General features: G+C 38.4%; 1 protein-coding gene across 1 annotated transcript in view; it reads right to left on the reverse strand.

The window, feature by feature from the left end:
• myo10l3 (myosin X, like 3) overlaps positions 1–9,590 on the reverse strand; it is a 95,989-nt gene extending 86,399 nt beyond the window's left edge. Inside the window, exon 1 of the mRNA XM_052142810.1 lies at positions 9,322–9,590. Coding sequence (XP_051998770.1) covers positions 9,322–9,342 — 21 coding nt within the window. The 5' untranslated portion in view covers positions 9,343–9,590. The remainder of the gene's footprint in view (positions 1–9,321) is intronic.
• Positions 9,591–13,104: the final 3,514 nt, after the last annotated feature.

A 13,104-nucleotide genomic window follows, 5' to 3' on the forward strand; every position in this document is an offset into this window, starting at 1 on the left:
CAGGGGCCAAAGGACTCACTACCGTCCGCCGGGGGAGGAGTGAGCTGTCATCCGCTGAGAGCCGGAGGAACCGCTGCTGTCCACCGAAGAAGGAGAGGAGCAGTTCTGTCTGCCAGGGGCCAAAGGACTCGCTACCGTCCACCGGGGGAGGAGTGAGCTGTCGTCTGCGGAGTGGTTGAGGACCTGGTGACAGCGTCTCCGGGAACCAGCGGGCAAGTTTTTCTCTCTCTCCTCTCTTTGTCACTCCGCCTCGTTTTTTCCTTCTCCCCTTTCCCTCCCCTTGTCTCTACAGGGCTCCAGAAAGGCAGGAAAGGACTGCCGGCAGGCACGGCTGGAAGGGCAACACCTTCACTCCAGGAAGGGAGGGGAGGGAAGTGCGTCATGCCGGGGGTTGCCAGGGGTCGGACGATGAAGGAGTGTGATAATGAGGGCTATTCAGTAGGGAGGGGATAAAGATGAGCGGGAGGCACCAGTTTGAGAGAGAGAGAGAGAGAGATGCACGCGGCTGTTTTGCATGTGTATCTGTGTTTGTTTTATGTTGTTTTAAGTTTGAGTTTTGACATTAAACGTACATTTACTGTTCAGCCGGTTCCTCCCTTCTCCTTGCCTGTTCTTATACTGTTACAGAAATTAATAGCAAATATTGGTGTACTGAAAGTACTATAATCAATGTGTAAATGTAATGTCCTCCACGCTTGACCACACCCAGCACTTCTTCTAATTTTTAACCTGTGTGTATGACCCTCAGTGAAAATTAGTCCTTCAACGGCATTCCTGCTCCCCCTGTGTATCTTTCTGGGGCCTAGTCAGGGGTCCATCTCTGGTGAATAGATTACAGCAAAAGGACTGATTGTGTTAAATTAGAGCCTTTAAAGCCTGTCTGCCACACCCGTCTGCTAGAGCAGTTGACAGCTGCATAAATGCTGCACTGCACTGTCCAGAAGGATAAGGAAGGATGGGATGGTACGGATATTATGAAAAGATGCTTCTATCTGACTTTTATATTGGCCCCGGTTGGGTGATAATTGTACTGTACATATGCCTTACAATGTCAAAACAGACAAATATTCACACTTTCATGGATTCTGACACTGGAGTAGCGTTCCTCCAAGTCATTGAGCATGCCCCATATTGCTTGTTACAGATCCCATGTTTTTATGTCCTTCTCACAGGTGCAAAGCAACGTGACGGGGTATCATATGCTCAATATCCGTGGAGGAAACCTCATTTGTCAAAATGCTATGTGCTATCAAATACTCTGTTTTTAAAGTGAAGTGATTTATGTCTCTGCCGCTGCTGGCACCAAACAGAACTGTAAAAATAATCACTATTTTCAAAAAGGTTTCCAAACCATTACCCCCGTCTTTTATAGGCTGACCAACAGATAGTCCCGTCCAAAACTTATGCCATAGTTTGATCCAGTATGGTTGTGTCAGGCTGTTTGGAATTCTCAAAAAACATAACATGTAATATACACAACAATATTTTGATAATCACCACAGCATTTACAGTTTTCAAAGAAATCTACCTACAAATGTCTTACTTATTGTTGTCTCTGCATATTAAGCTGGGACAGTAGAAAGTATTGTCACACTTCCCTACTTCAAAGTAGCATACAAAGCAAATAACAGACTGCAATCAGATATGGATGGAGTCTGGTTATGTAAAAGGAGTCTGGTTTTGCAAAGTCAAGACCACATATTTATCCACTTGAGATTACATTTTGGAATCACCATATTGACTTCTTAAATGACAGTGAAAGGTTTAAATCTAAACCCCATCCAAAACATGTAACTACAGGAAACTTGTCAAGATGTAAATCCACAAGAGTAAACATACACATTTTCAATATCTTATCACCAACACAAACACTGTCCTCCAACAATTCTCTCAACCAGACAAACTTCAACAGTCCTCAAGCTGCCTGACTGGTGCACTGGCACATGCTGTTGCCACATAACTGTCCCCTTAGGCAAAACAAAAGCCTTGCTTTCATAGGTCAATTTGGTGTTGATGGCATGGATCCATGGCCGCTGTACCACAGCAGGGGGGCAGGAGCAATGGCAGATGGAGATACAAAGGCTCTTTCCCGCTGCAGGAACTAAAGCTCGTTTTAGGTACTTTTACTCAGCTACTACTTTTCGTCACTTTCACACATGAGGAACTATAGTCCCTCTTAACCATTAAGAGACATTTTTTAGCACCTACTCTGGTGTAGGTACTTTTTAGGAGAAAAGGGTCTTTCAACAACGGACATAGATAATAAGATGCTTATTGAGAGAGTGCTGTAATTTAAATCTATAATAAACATAACCATAATGAAATCTAATCTAATTGAAACATACAGCATGTATGAAATCTAATTTAAAAAGTGATGCGTGCCTGTTACAGTGTGGTTAGCTCTGATCCTGGTGTCCTCCATCAGTGTTGTTGTTGTTGTTGTTACTAATGAATCACTCATGCAAACAACATCAGAAGAAAAATGGTCGACACTACATTACCTTAATTTCGGGGGTTACTTCATGTATGTGAATGCAAGAGTGGGAGAACTCTCATTTCAGTGCCATTCCTCTTAATAGTCCTCATCTATAAACTTCAAGGGGGAAATTTATGTTTTGCAGATAAAGGAGCTGTACATTTGTGCAAGATATGTGCAGTTGTGCAGGGATGTGCAAAATATGTGCAGAATATGAACCATAGAATGTGCAAATGTTCACTGTTCACATGTTTCATGGTTCACAGAAAAGTTCACAGTTTGAGTATAACAAAAAGTGTAATAGACCAGATTAATGTTCTTTAAGATGACGCAAGACAGATGTGGAAACTATGTTAATGTAACATTTAGTGTCTATGGAGGTGGGATAAGAGACAGTGTCAGGGGGTCCTAGGCCTTGTTAATGAGGCCAGCTGCAGATGTAATAAGAAATAAAAGGGGAATGGGTGTAGTCCACATAGCCCTCAGATGAGATGGAAGAGGAAGCAATATTAACACACAGTGTGCCCATTACTGGATATTATAAAGAGTGGCTCCAATATTTTAGTGAAAAATGGCTCCAAAAAAATGGTATAGAAATTTAGTCATTCAAATGTACAAAGCTAAGAATTCCCTGTTGAAAAAAAAATCAGGGAACCAGTCCAGGGTCAAGCTGTTTAGGCTGGTCTGTTTTTGAGATTTCAGGCACTTTTGAGCTGATCAGGCTGGGAGAACACCTGGCTGACCAGCTAAACCTGCTTAACAGTTAGGCCAGACTGGGAGATCAGTTAGACCAGCTTACATTTACATTTATGTTTTTGGCAGGCACTTTTATCCAAAGAGACTTACAGTGCATTCAAGTAATGCATTTTTTAACAGTTTGTGTGTTCCCCAGTTTTTATGACCCTGGCATTGCTAGCACAATGCCCTACCAGTTGAGAAACAAAAATCCAGTTTAATGGATGTTCACATTTAACTTTGCATGGCGAAACTCATGATCGTGTGGATTACTATTGAAAGGACTGCATTTCGCCCCTTGATTTCGCCATCCGAAAGTAAATGTGACCACGCTTTTAGACCAGCAAAACATTTTTTGCGGCCTGCTCTTTAGAAATAACAGAGTCTGGGCCCCACATACTCTTAGATACAGTATTAAGCTAAGCAAAATGTGACGGTCCTGGGCAGTTTGCAATCCTTTCTGTAGCTGCAATGATCACTCTTTTCCAAATGTTAAAAGAAAGCAAATATTTCTAAGCATTAGCGAACTGAATCCCAAAAGCTGAGTTACTTAATCTCCATAATTAACAAGAAAATAAGCAAGCTGCTGCAACCATCCACAAGATAATTAAGATCACAGAAAGAACAAAGAGTTATTAGATTGCTATGAATCCATCTGGATTTGTGTCTAGAAGCACTTATTACCCAACATTCATGTAACAATTTACAAAAAAATATCTCAAATAAGAATAATTTGGCGAATCCTGTCAATATCCACACATAGAACACTGTATCTGACAGACATGCTATAATAAATGACTCCTGGGAATAAGCAAGCCTTTCAGACTGCTGCTAATGTCCTGCCCACATCGAACAGGATTAATATGGCCTCATGGGATTGCTGCTGTACTCATGTAGCCCTACTCTTGCTCAACACTGCCTCAAATACAGCAATCCTGTTTTAAAATGAACTAATGTAACTACTGCACGTGTGAGAGAGGACAATCCATCATTCTTCACACCAACCTGCAGCATGATGAAAGCAATTAGCCTAATCCTGTGACTGATTAGAACTATAATAAGGCATTATAACAATACACGATATGTACACAAGCTGAAACCTTAGAAGAGCCATGCGGACTAAACAACTGACAACCTATATTTCCGATCAATTATTTCTTCTTATGAAGAGGTACTATGAAAATTCCACATTCAATTATGTATAACCTCTGCAGGGCTTAACCATAAGCCTTTTTTTCTACTGTCCTGGTCTGACCAAACAAACCGTTTTGTGTTTTGGCAAACAAAATAGGCGTGGCAGGGTAAGAGAACACGAAAATCTGTTTTATCGTTTTGTTCTTCCCGCCAAGCACATCGAAAAGAGCAAAAAGGAAAAGCTGATTTCAGCTGCCATTAACATCTCAGCACTGTAAGAGATTTCCTGAGGAAGTCAAAGACAGATGTGAATGTTAGCTGTTACCCTGATTTTTTTATTGGACATCAAGTGGCAACCACTAGTGTGGCGGCACTAACCGTGTTTATACATGTGGCAAAGTGAACCCATATTCAGTGAAGTCTGGGTTGTATTTTCTTTCAACTTCCATCGTTTTGTTCACAATTTTCGAGGATGAGGGCACATCAAGCAACCTGTCAAACTTGGCATCTGCTAAATTGGCTATAAGTGAGAGATTAATTTGCACCAAAATACAGTAGAGTTCGATTAGACACACAGTCTTTGATATCAATGCTAAAAGATATGGGAAGTGATTTCTTCTCCCTTTAAAATTTGATAAGCCTATTATATTATTCTAACTATTCATGATTATATGGTTAGTTACATTGTATTATTACCCTGTGGTCCGTGACCCTATTAGAACAGACCTGCAACCTATTTTTGGATTGAAACCCAGCAGTTGTGAACCACTGCTTTACAGAATGTCATATATCGTCAAAGAATGAATTGCATTAATCACATGATAAAGAAACGTAGAAGTGACAGCAGTGCTTTGTGTTGCAAGATGAAAAGCACTAAACCTATATGGGGATAATGCTGTGAAACCCAAACCAGAGGAGAGCTATGGAGTGACCACCTGAGAGCTATGGGGTGACCACCAGCCATGGCTTGGAATCTCAGGTCAGGGTTTAGGGGACTGAGATCCTCAGGACAGGAATGTATCTGGAAAAGGAATCTGGTGTTGGATGTGAGACACTCATTCGGGGAACATTTTAAAAGCATGGATTCCTTTTTTAAAGCAGGGCAGCTGTTGTTTCAGGCGACATGATCACTTCATCTATCCTTTTTTAAGGTTGCTCCTCTAAAGTGGACTTTGCTGGTATTTTTAACATAGCTGACACTTGGCCAAGCCTGAAATGTATTTGTGCTTCTATAAATGAATGGATGCATGTGTTGCTTGAGGAATGGACTGCATTCTTCAGTTTGGTATGTGAGCAGGGAACACAAACACTCCTACACACACACAAACACACACACATGTTAAAGTGAAAAAGAGGAAATTTGGAAATAGATATGCCAAAGTCAGAAGTGACTCAGCTGTGAGGCAGAAAAAAAAAACAGCTAGTTAATTGAGTGCAACAGTCGGTTTCCGGAAGTTAAAATCCAATTCATTTTCTCCATATTGAAATTGTTTTTAGCAATAAAGTAAAAGCCTTTTATGACAGACCTACTCTGAGTTCAGATGTTGTAAATCAATGGTAAATGCTTCTGCAGAAACCATAAGTCACGCTGATTTACACTCTTTCTACATTCTTAACAGCTGAATGCTAACTCACACAGATATTCTACATAACAGAAGATTACAATAAAAAATAAAGAAAAAGCATCTAACAAACACACAGAAAGTCTTTAGTGGACCACAGGGTTAACTCTCATTTTACAGCACTGTCAAGACCATCACAGGTGGTAGAGCAGAGCAGAATGGGAAGCCACACGCTTCATAAATCTCTCTACGAGAGGATGATCCCAAAAATCTCTCTGGGAAAAGCAAACCTTGGTCATTATGGTGTCAGAATCTATAGACATGGACAGATGTGCTCCAACACGATCTTAATGTCACACTCTCAGTACTGATTAGTTTAGTGACTCAGCAGCTGGCAGAGGAAGGATGAGGGCTTGTCAGAGGGAGAAAACAGCCTGAGGGGGAAGCTAGGGATTTAGCCTTATCATTACGCACTGCTTGACCCAAGTAAGGATTCAGATGGGAAGGATGGTAGTAATGTTCTGTAGCTGTAGGGGTGGGAGGAAAGTCAATATTTTCAAAGTATTGCAATATTTTACCTAACAATGCTGTATCGATATTCTCACATCAAGAATCAATATTTTTAGTTCGAGTTTATTTTACACATTCTTTCACACACAAATGCCATGAATACTTTGGGGAAATGATGACTGACCACAACATACTAGCATTCACAATTTTATTTCTTAATTTAGAACAAGCGAAGAATATAGTTGTGCCCAATGCAGATGAAGAGTCAACAAGTGAGTAAAAGATCTTAATATTTTACAGTTTTGAATAACTATATATAACAAATAGTCAAGAATTACAAATAAAACAAGCAGAGGGAAGAAATCAATCCTGATTTTCTGACATATTTTTTATTAATTACCAATCCTACCTTTTATGTATGCCTCAATACTTCTGTTGGCCCATAACGGTGTCTCCAATTAAGATCCTGGGGTGACTATTAAAATGTATTCAAAGCTCATCTTGGACATTGTTGAATTCCACATCAATTAAAGCCATACTGGCCGTTATGCGGGGTAAAGAATCTGAACTTCCTCCTGACAGTGGCCCATCACTATATATAAATCATGGAATGTTTATGTCGTCACTTCTGTACAAGGCTGTTTTCTAAGCCTTATCATTCCAGATGGTTCCATACACGTGAGTCCCAGCTCTTAATCTTGGAAGTGTCTCAGACCCCTTCTGTCCTCTATCCACCCCAGACTGTGTTTAATTACTCATCACATTTACTATTGCCCTGTAACCCTCTGCTCATAACACATGCTGTATTCATGTATTGGTGGCTTTGTCTGGCCACACTGGTCTGATCACAGAACAATCTCTCCCTTGCTGTAATAGGTACTTTTATTTGTGTCCATTGCCAGAACTCTTGTGACAGAGCAGTTGATTATATCCCTATGAACTAAATCAAGAGTAGTGTGCAAACCAGCTGTCTATTTTATAGGGTACAAAAAACTGCCACATGTATTCCTTAAAAATTATTTAAATCCAAAATAATCCAAAATTGAAGTCAATTATCACTGAAAATGTTCCGTTTGCTGCATCTCTTAAATCTCATTCTTCATTCCACATATTTGAACTGGTATGAACCATTCATTTACAACACATGAAAGAACCAATAGCATTTTACATGAAGACGTCAAAACTGGGGCACCAATTTTTAATATGAACGCGATCTAAAATAATATTTTATTAGAGCTTCGGGAGAGGGGAAGATTATCAGTGAATAATGGCTTAAATTTCTGTCTTTTTTTGTCCTTTTTGGAGTTTGATCCATAGAGGTAGATTAATCGGTGCAGATAGTTGCTTTTTGGAACAATTGGTTTTCTGCTAAAATCTATGCCGAAAGTTTTTATTCCTCATAAATAAACCTCATATGGGGAATATGGAGAGTACTCATTATGATAGCTGCACCAAAATGTGTGTGTGTGTGGAACTTTTCATCTGGTGAATATACAGTATAAGCTTTAAAAAGCTTAATTTGTAAAATCTTTACATATAGAGCATTGTAACAGAGCCAAGCCAAGTATTTAGGGCTTATTTATAGTTAAAAGTCCCACGTTATGCATCAAATCTTAATTTTCGGTTTATTACTAGAATTTTGGTATTTTTATTACTAGAATTTTGATATCTACTACTTTTGGTATTTTATTAATTTTAGACAATTGCAGCCTCAATGTCTGTGCCCGTCATAGTAAGGAAAGACTAAGAACTCTTTGATCATTCTATAAATCAAATTGTTTTTTGTTTTTTTATATAAAAATCAGCAGATTAATCGGTTATATTTTACACCATCTTAGTTATCATATAGGCAAATACACTTTCGGATGGCCTCTAATCACTAGTGTAAAGATTCTTCAAAGTGCCTCCACTGTGTCCAGTGGAAAAAGTAACAGCATACAGGTTTGGAACAACAAGAGAATGAATAAAAAATTACAGAATAATCTTTCTTGAGTAAACTCTTCAAAACAGTTACATCACCAAAGGGACGAGAAAATCCATTTTGAGCAATAACTGCTTTTGAGCAATATGTAATGTCAAAAGCACTATATATGAAATAAGTGTCTTGAATGTACATTGCACTTTGTACTTTTGGGGTCTATAGTATTGGACGTGTATTCTGCCGTGGGTCAGTGTGTTCGGTGTGATGTCTGTTCTTTCATTGCCAGCAGGTCTATTCTCATGCTGACACTCAGACTGAAGAAACAAGCATGAATAGAGACTCAGACAGAGGGAGAATTTCACATCATAGGCATGAAATATATCCTGGGGGTCTTTACTGGGTCATACATGAGTCACGAGGCATCTATAATCATTTTACTTTAGATCAAGTTGGGATTTTGTTCACTGCTGTTTACAAGCAGTATTCATCTTCAAAGGCAATGGTCTGGTGTTGAATAACCTTTGAACTCGTAATGGTTGTGAGAGCAACCTGGACTGACAGAGTGCCTTTAAAGATTTAACACCTAATAACGAATCATAAGATTCAACCTTTTACACGGCTTCAAGTTATAGATCATGTTTTCATAGTTAATTCATAGTTGACTCCACCAAAGATATAAGATATGGACAATTAGATACAGCTCAGATAGATTTCAATTGTATTAATTGCAATAACAAAGGAATTAAATAATTAGGATGAGCTAATGGGTTTGTTTTTCACAGAGAATCACAAGGGTCTTTAATCATTCAGTTATTCTGGCTTATATATATATATATATATATATATATATATATATATATATATATATATATATGCACAGTAAAAATAATAAAGTAAGCTCAGCAACATCATTTTAAGGCAGCTTCATCACAAAGGAAACAGTGAGACATAGTTCTAGGGATGTAGTTAAGTTTTCCTCTTACCTCAACAAAGAAGGTATCCATCTCTGTCGAGTCCTGTCCGGTTTTTCGTGATCGGGGTACCACTTGACTCCGTACACTTTATAGATGCTCTACATTGACGCGCTTAACAGGCGCAAGCTGAAGTTCCCATTACACAGTCCTGATAGTAATTCCTCTGTTAAAGCTTAAACTTTCCTTTTTGAAACACTCTTGACAAACTGATTCGGAAACCGCTATAACGTGTAGATAACTCCGGTGTGTATTAAAAGAAGCTCGTGTGCATCCCAGCTGTGTTCCTGACCTGCACCTCTCGAGCGGCGTGCGCTTCTGTATCTTTGTGTGAAGAAAATATTGAGACAACCGGCTTATTTGGGCATGACCAAGGGGCGGGACTCGAAGCACCGCCCACTAGACACGCCCGTGTGTGAGAGCGCCATACTGCAGGGGCATCTCAGTTTTCAAGCTTTATTCAAGCAACATTACAAATTATATTGTTTGTTTATATGTTTACAATCATGTTTCTTTCTTTAAAATTAGTTTTATGCTTTAGGTCATGAACAATATATTTTTACAGTGTTTATTAATCTCTGTCAATGCTAGTTAATAAAAATACAATTGTTCATTGTTAGTTCATTATCAGATCATAGTGCATTAACTAATGTTAACATATACAACTTTTGATTTAAAAAATGTATTACTATATGTTGACATTAACATTAACCAAGATTAATAAATGCTGTAAAAGTATTGTTTATTGTTTTTAAGTCATGTTAACTAATGTTGCTAATGTTCACAAATGGAGCCTTATAGTAAAGTGTTATTCTTCCATTCTTTTTTCTGACTTTTTCGAATCGTGTCATTACTTTAAAAGGGATAGTTCGCACAATGAAAGGAAATTTCATAACTTAGTCACACTTATATTGTCCCAAACCTGTGTAATGAAAGTGAATGTCTGATCACTCTGCTTAACATTTCCTTTTGTGTTCTGCAGAAAAGGTCATATGGGTGTGGGATGACATGAGGGTGAGTAAATGATAATGGAAGTTTTATGTTTGGGAAAGTTCACACAAAAATTAAAATTCTTTCATCATTTACTCACCCTCATGCCATCTCAGATGTGTATTCTGTCTTTCTTCTGCAGAACATAAAGAAAGATTTTTAGAAGAATATCTAAGCTCTGTAGGTCCATACAATGCAAGTGAATGGTGGCCAGAACTTTGGAGTTCCAAAAATCACATAAAGGCAGCATAAAAGTAATCCATTAGAATCCAGATAAAAATGTAATTACATGTACAGGATTATATTAAGTGAATATTGGCTTTTATGAGCATTACAAGAGAGTAAGAAAAATACAAGTAAATTTGATATTTGATATTGGGGAAAACTAAAATCTGGAATGGCCTTGACCCACTTAAAAGTCGCTGGATAACTACCATCACTTATAAATGTAAATATACAATATATTATTTAAAACCCCTTTGAAATATGCATACGACTTTAAAATATACAGATTATTGTATGTATACACAGTGATATCAACCCAATATTGGAGAACAGTTGAGAATTATATGATGAAACAGAGTGGGTCTACACAGGTTGCACTGATAAGAAGCACTATCTCAGCATGTTTGACCATTATGATGGGATTAATTATAAGTGATCTTCATTGGATGTCTTTAGTAACTCCTCTAAGTCAAAGTCCGAGGGAGGTCTGCTGGTCGGTCTCAGTCTCGGTCTCGGCAAGCATACTAATGAGGAGTCTAAAAGCTACAGCCCCTAGCATCAGTTGCTAGTGCACCTCTTGAGGTTAGGGAAGTGAGGCTTACACACTGCACAGCTACCTATGTACTAGCTGGCTATCGTTACACAGACACAGTTCTATCCAACATTAAGTTAGCTTTCATTCAGCCTGGGCTACAAAGACATAGAAAGGCAAGAGATAATGATAAACTAGGTTTAAACAATGATAAACAGAACACATGATATATGCAAAATAACTAGTTTATCATCATTCCCTTTGCTTTAAACTTTACTGAGTTGGGGCAGGGCATGAATCCTTAAATGACTGGGATCATCATATGACTACAAGTCTGAAAATAACATGCAATCTAAATCTGCTTTGATAGACCTTAATTTTAAAGTGCATCATCACCTCAAAATATATGCCCTTGTGTTTTGATTTGGTTAGATAATAATCAATAGAAATGGAGCCAAGCAGTTCTTATGGGGATAAAATAATGTTCTCTCTGAAACTGCATTCTCTGTTAACTTTAGCTTTATATTCAAAGGGACCAGTCATAAAAGCACTCACTGGGAATGTGGTAGACATTAATTTCTAGTTGAGTGTCTGTGAAAGATATCGATGCCTAAAATATAGTTTAAATGGGCCTGCTAAAATCAAATTCAGTTGTGAGTTTTAAGAGCAAAGTGAATGCACTTCATATGGCTGCAGAGCTCAGAACATTGAGTCTTTGTAAACAAATGTGAGAAGTTTCTTATGTTGAATAGTATTAGTCAAAATTCGGATCACTCTAGCACTTGTCGTCATTCACATCTCTGTACTAGAAGTTAAAGGATTAGTTCACCCAAAAATAAAAATGTTCTCATCATTTACAAACACTCATGCCATCCCAGATTTACCCAGTAAATTACTTTCTTTCTTCTGCTAAACATACACAAAGATTTTTAGAAGAATATCTCAGCTCCGTAGATCCATACAATGCAATTGAATGGTGGTCAGAACTTTGAAGGTCCAAAAAGTACATAAAGGCAACATAAAAGTAATCCATATGACTCCAGTGGTTAAATCTATATTTTCATAAGCAATGAGTAATTAGTGTGGGTGAGAAACAGATCAATATTTAAGTCTTGTTTTACTATCAATCTCCACTTTCACATTCTTCTTCTTTTGTTTATGGCGATTCACATTATTTATGCATATCGCCACCTACTGGGCAGGGAGGAGAAATTATAGTAAAAAAAGGGACAGAAATATTGATTTGTTTCTCATCCACACCCAGGGCTGGACTGGGAAGAGAAACTGGCCCAAAAAGGTCCATTTTTTTTTCCGTTTTGTGGTCCGTTCTGCATTACGCGGCAGCTCATTTTTGCTTATCGCAGCCCATTCAGCACGTTTCACGGACACACCACCGGCCCGCTCGGTTCTCCCGCTGGCCAGTCCACCCCATGATCGGCCCCAAAGCGCGTCGGCCCACCGGGAAAATGGCCGGTATGCCAGATTTCCAGTCCAGCCCTGTCCACACCTATCATATCACTTCAGAAGACATGGATTAAACCACTGGAGACTTATGGATTGCAATGATGCTGCTTTTATTTGCTTTTTGGAGCTTCAAAACTTGTATTGTATGGACCTACAGAGTTGAGATATTCTTCAAAAAATCTTTGTGTTCAGGAGAAGAAAGAAAATTATAGACATCTTGATGGCATGATGGAGAGTAAAAGAGATAATTAGAATTTTTTGGGGTAAACTCTCCCTGAGGTTGCAGTTCTATTGTTGTTATGCTAAGCAATGTATTAATTAGGGACAACCATGCGCAACTTCACGGTTACTTTACTTGTAAATCTAAATAGTTGAAACCCCTGCAAGGCTTTTAAAAAAAGATCTAAAGGAAATGGTCTTTGCTTCTGAAAAGTGGTATACAGTTTATGGAATATTTAGATCTGTCTGTGATTATACACTTGCTAGCATAAGCAATTACAAAGAAGATGCATTTCAATTATGAGAGATACATAGTTCATGCAAAAATGAAAATTCTGTCATGGTTTTCCCTCATTTCGAAGCCC

This window comes from Xyrauchen texanus, chromosome 14 (assembly GCF_025860055.1).
Source record: "Xyrauchen texanus isolate HMW12.3.18 chromosome 14, RBS_HiC_50CHRs, whole genome shotgun sequence".
In the NCBI taxonomy this organism is placed as follows: domain Eukaryota; kingdom Metazoa; phylum Chordata; class Actinopteri; order Cypriniformes; family Catostomidae; genus Xyrauchen; species Xyrauchen texanus.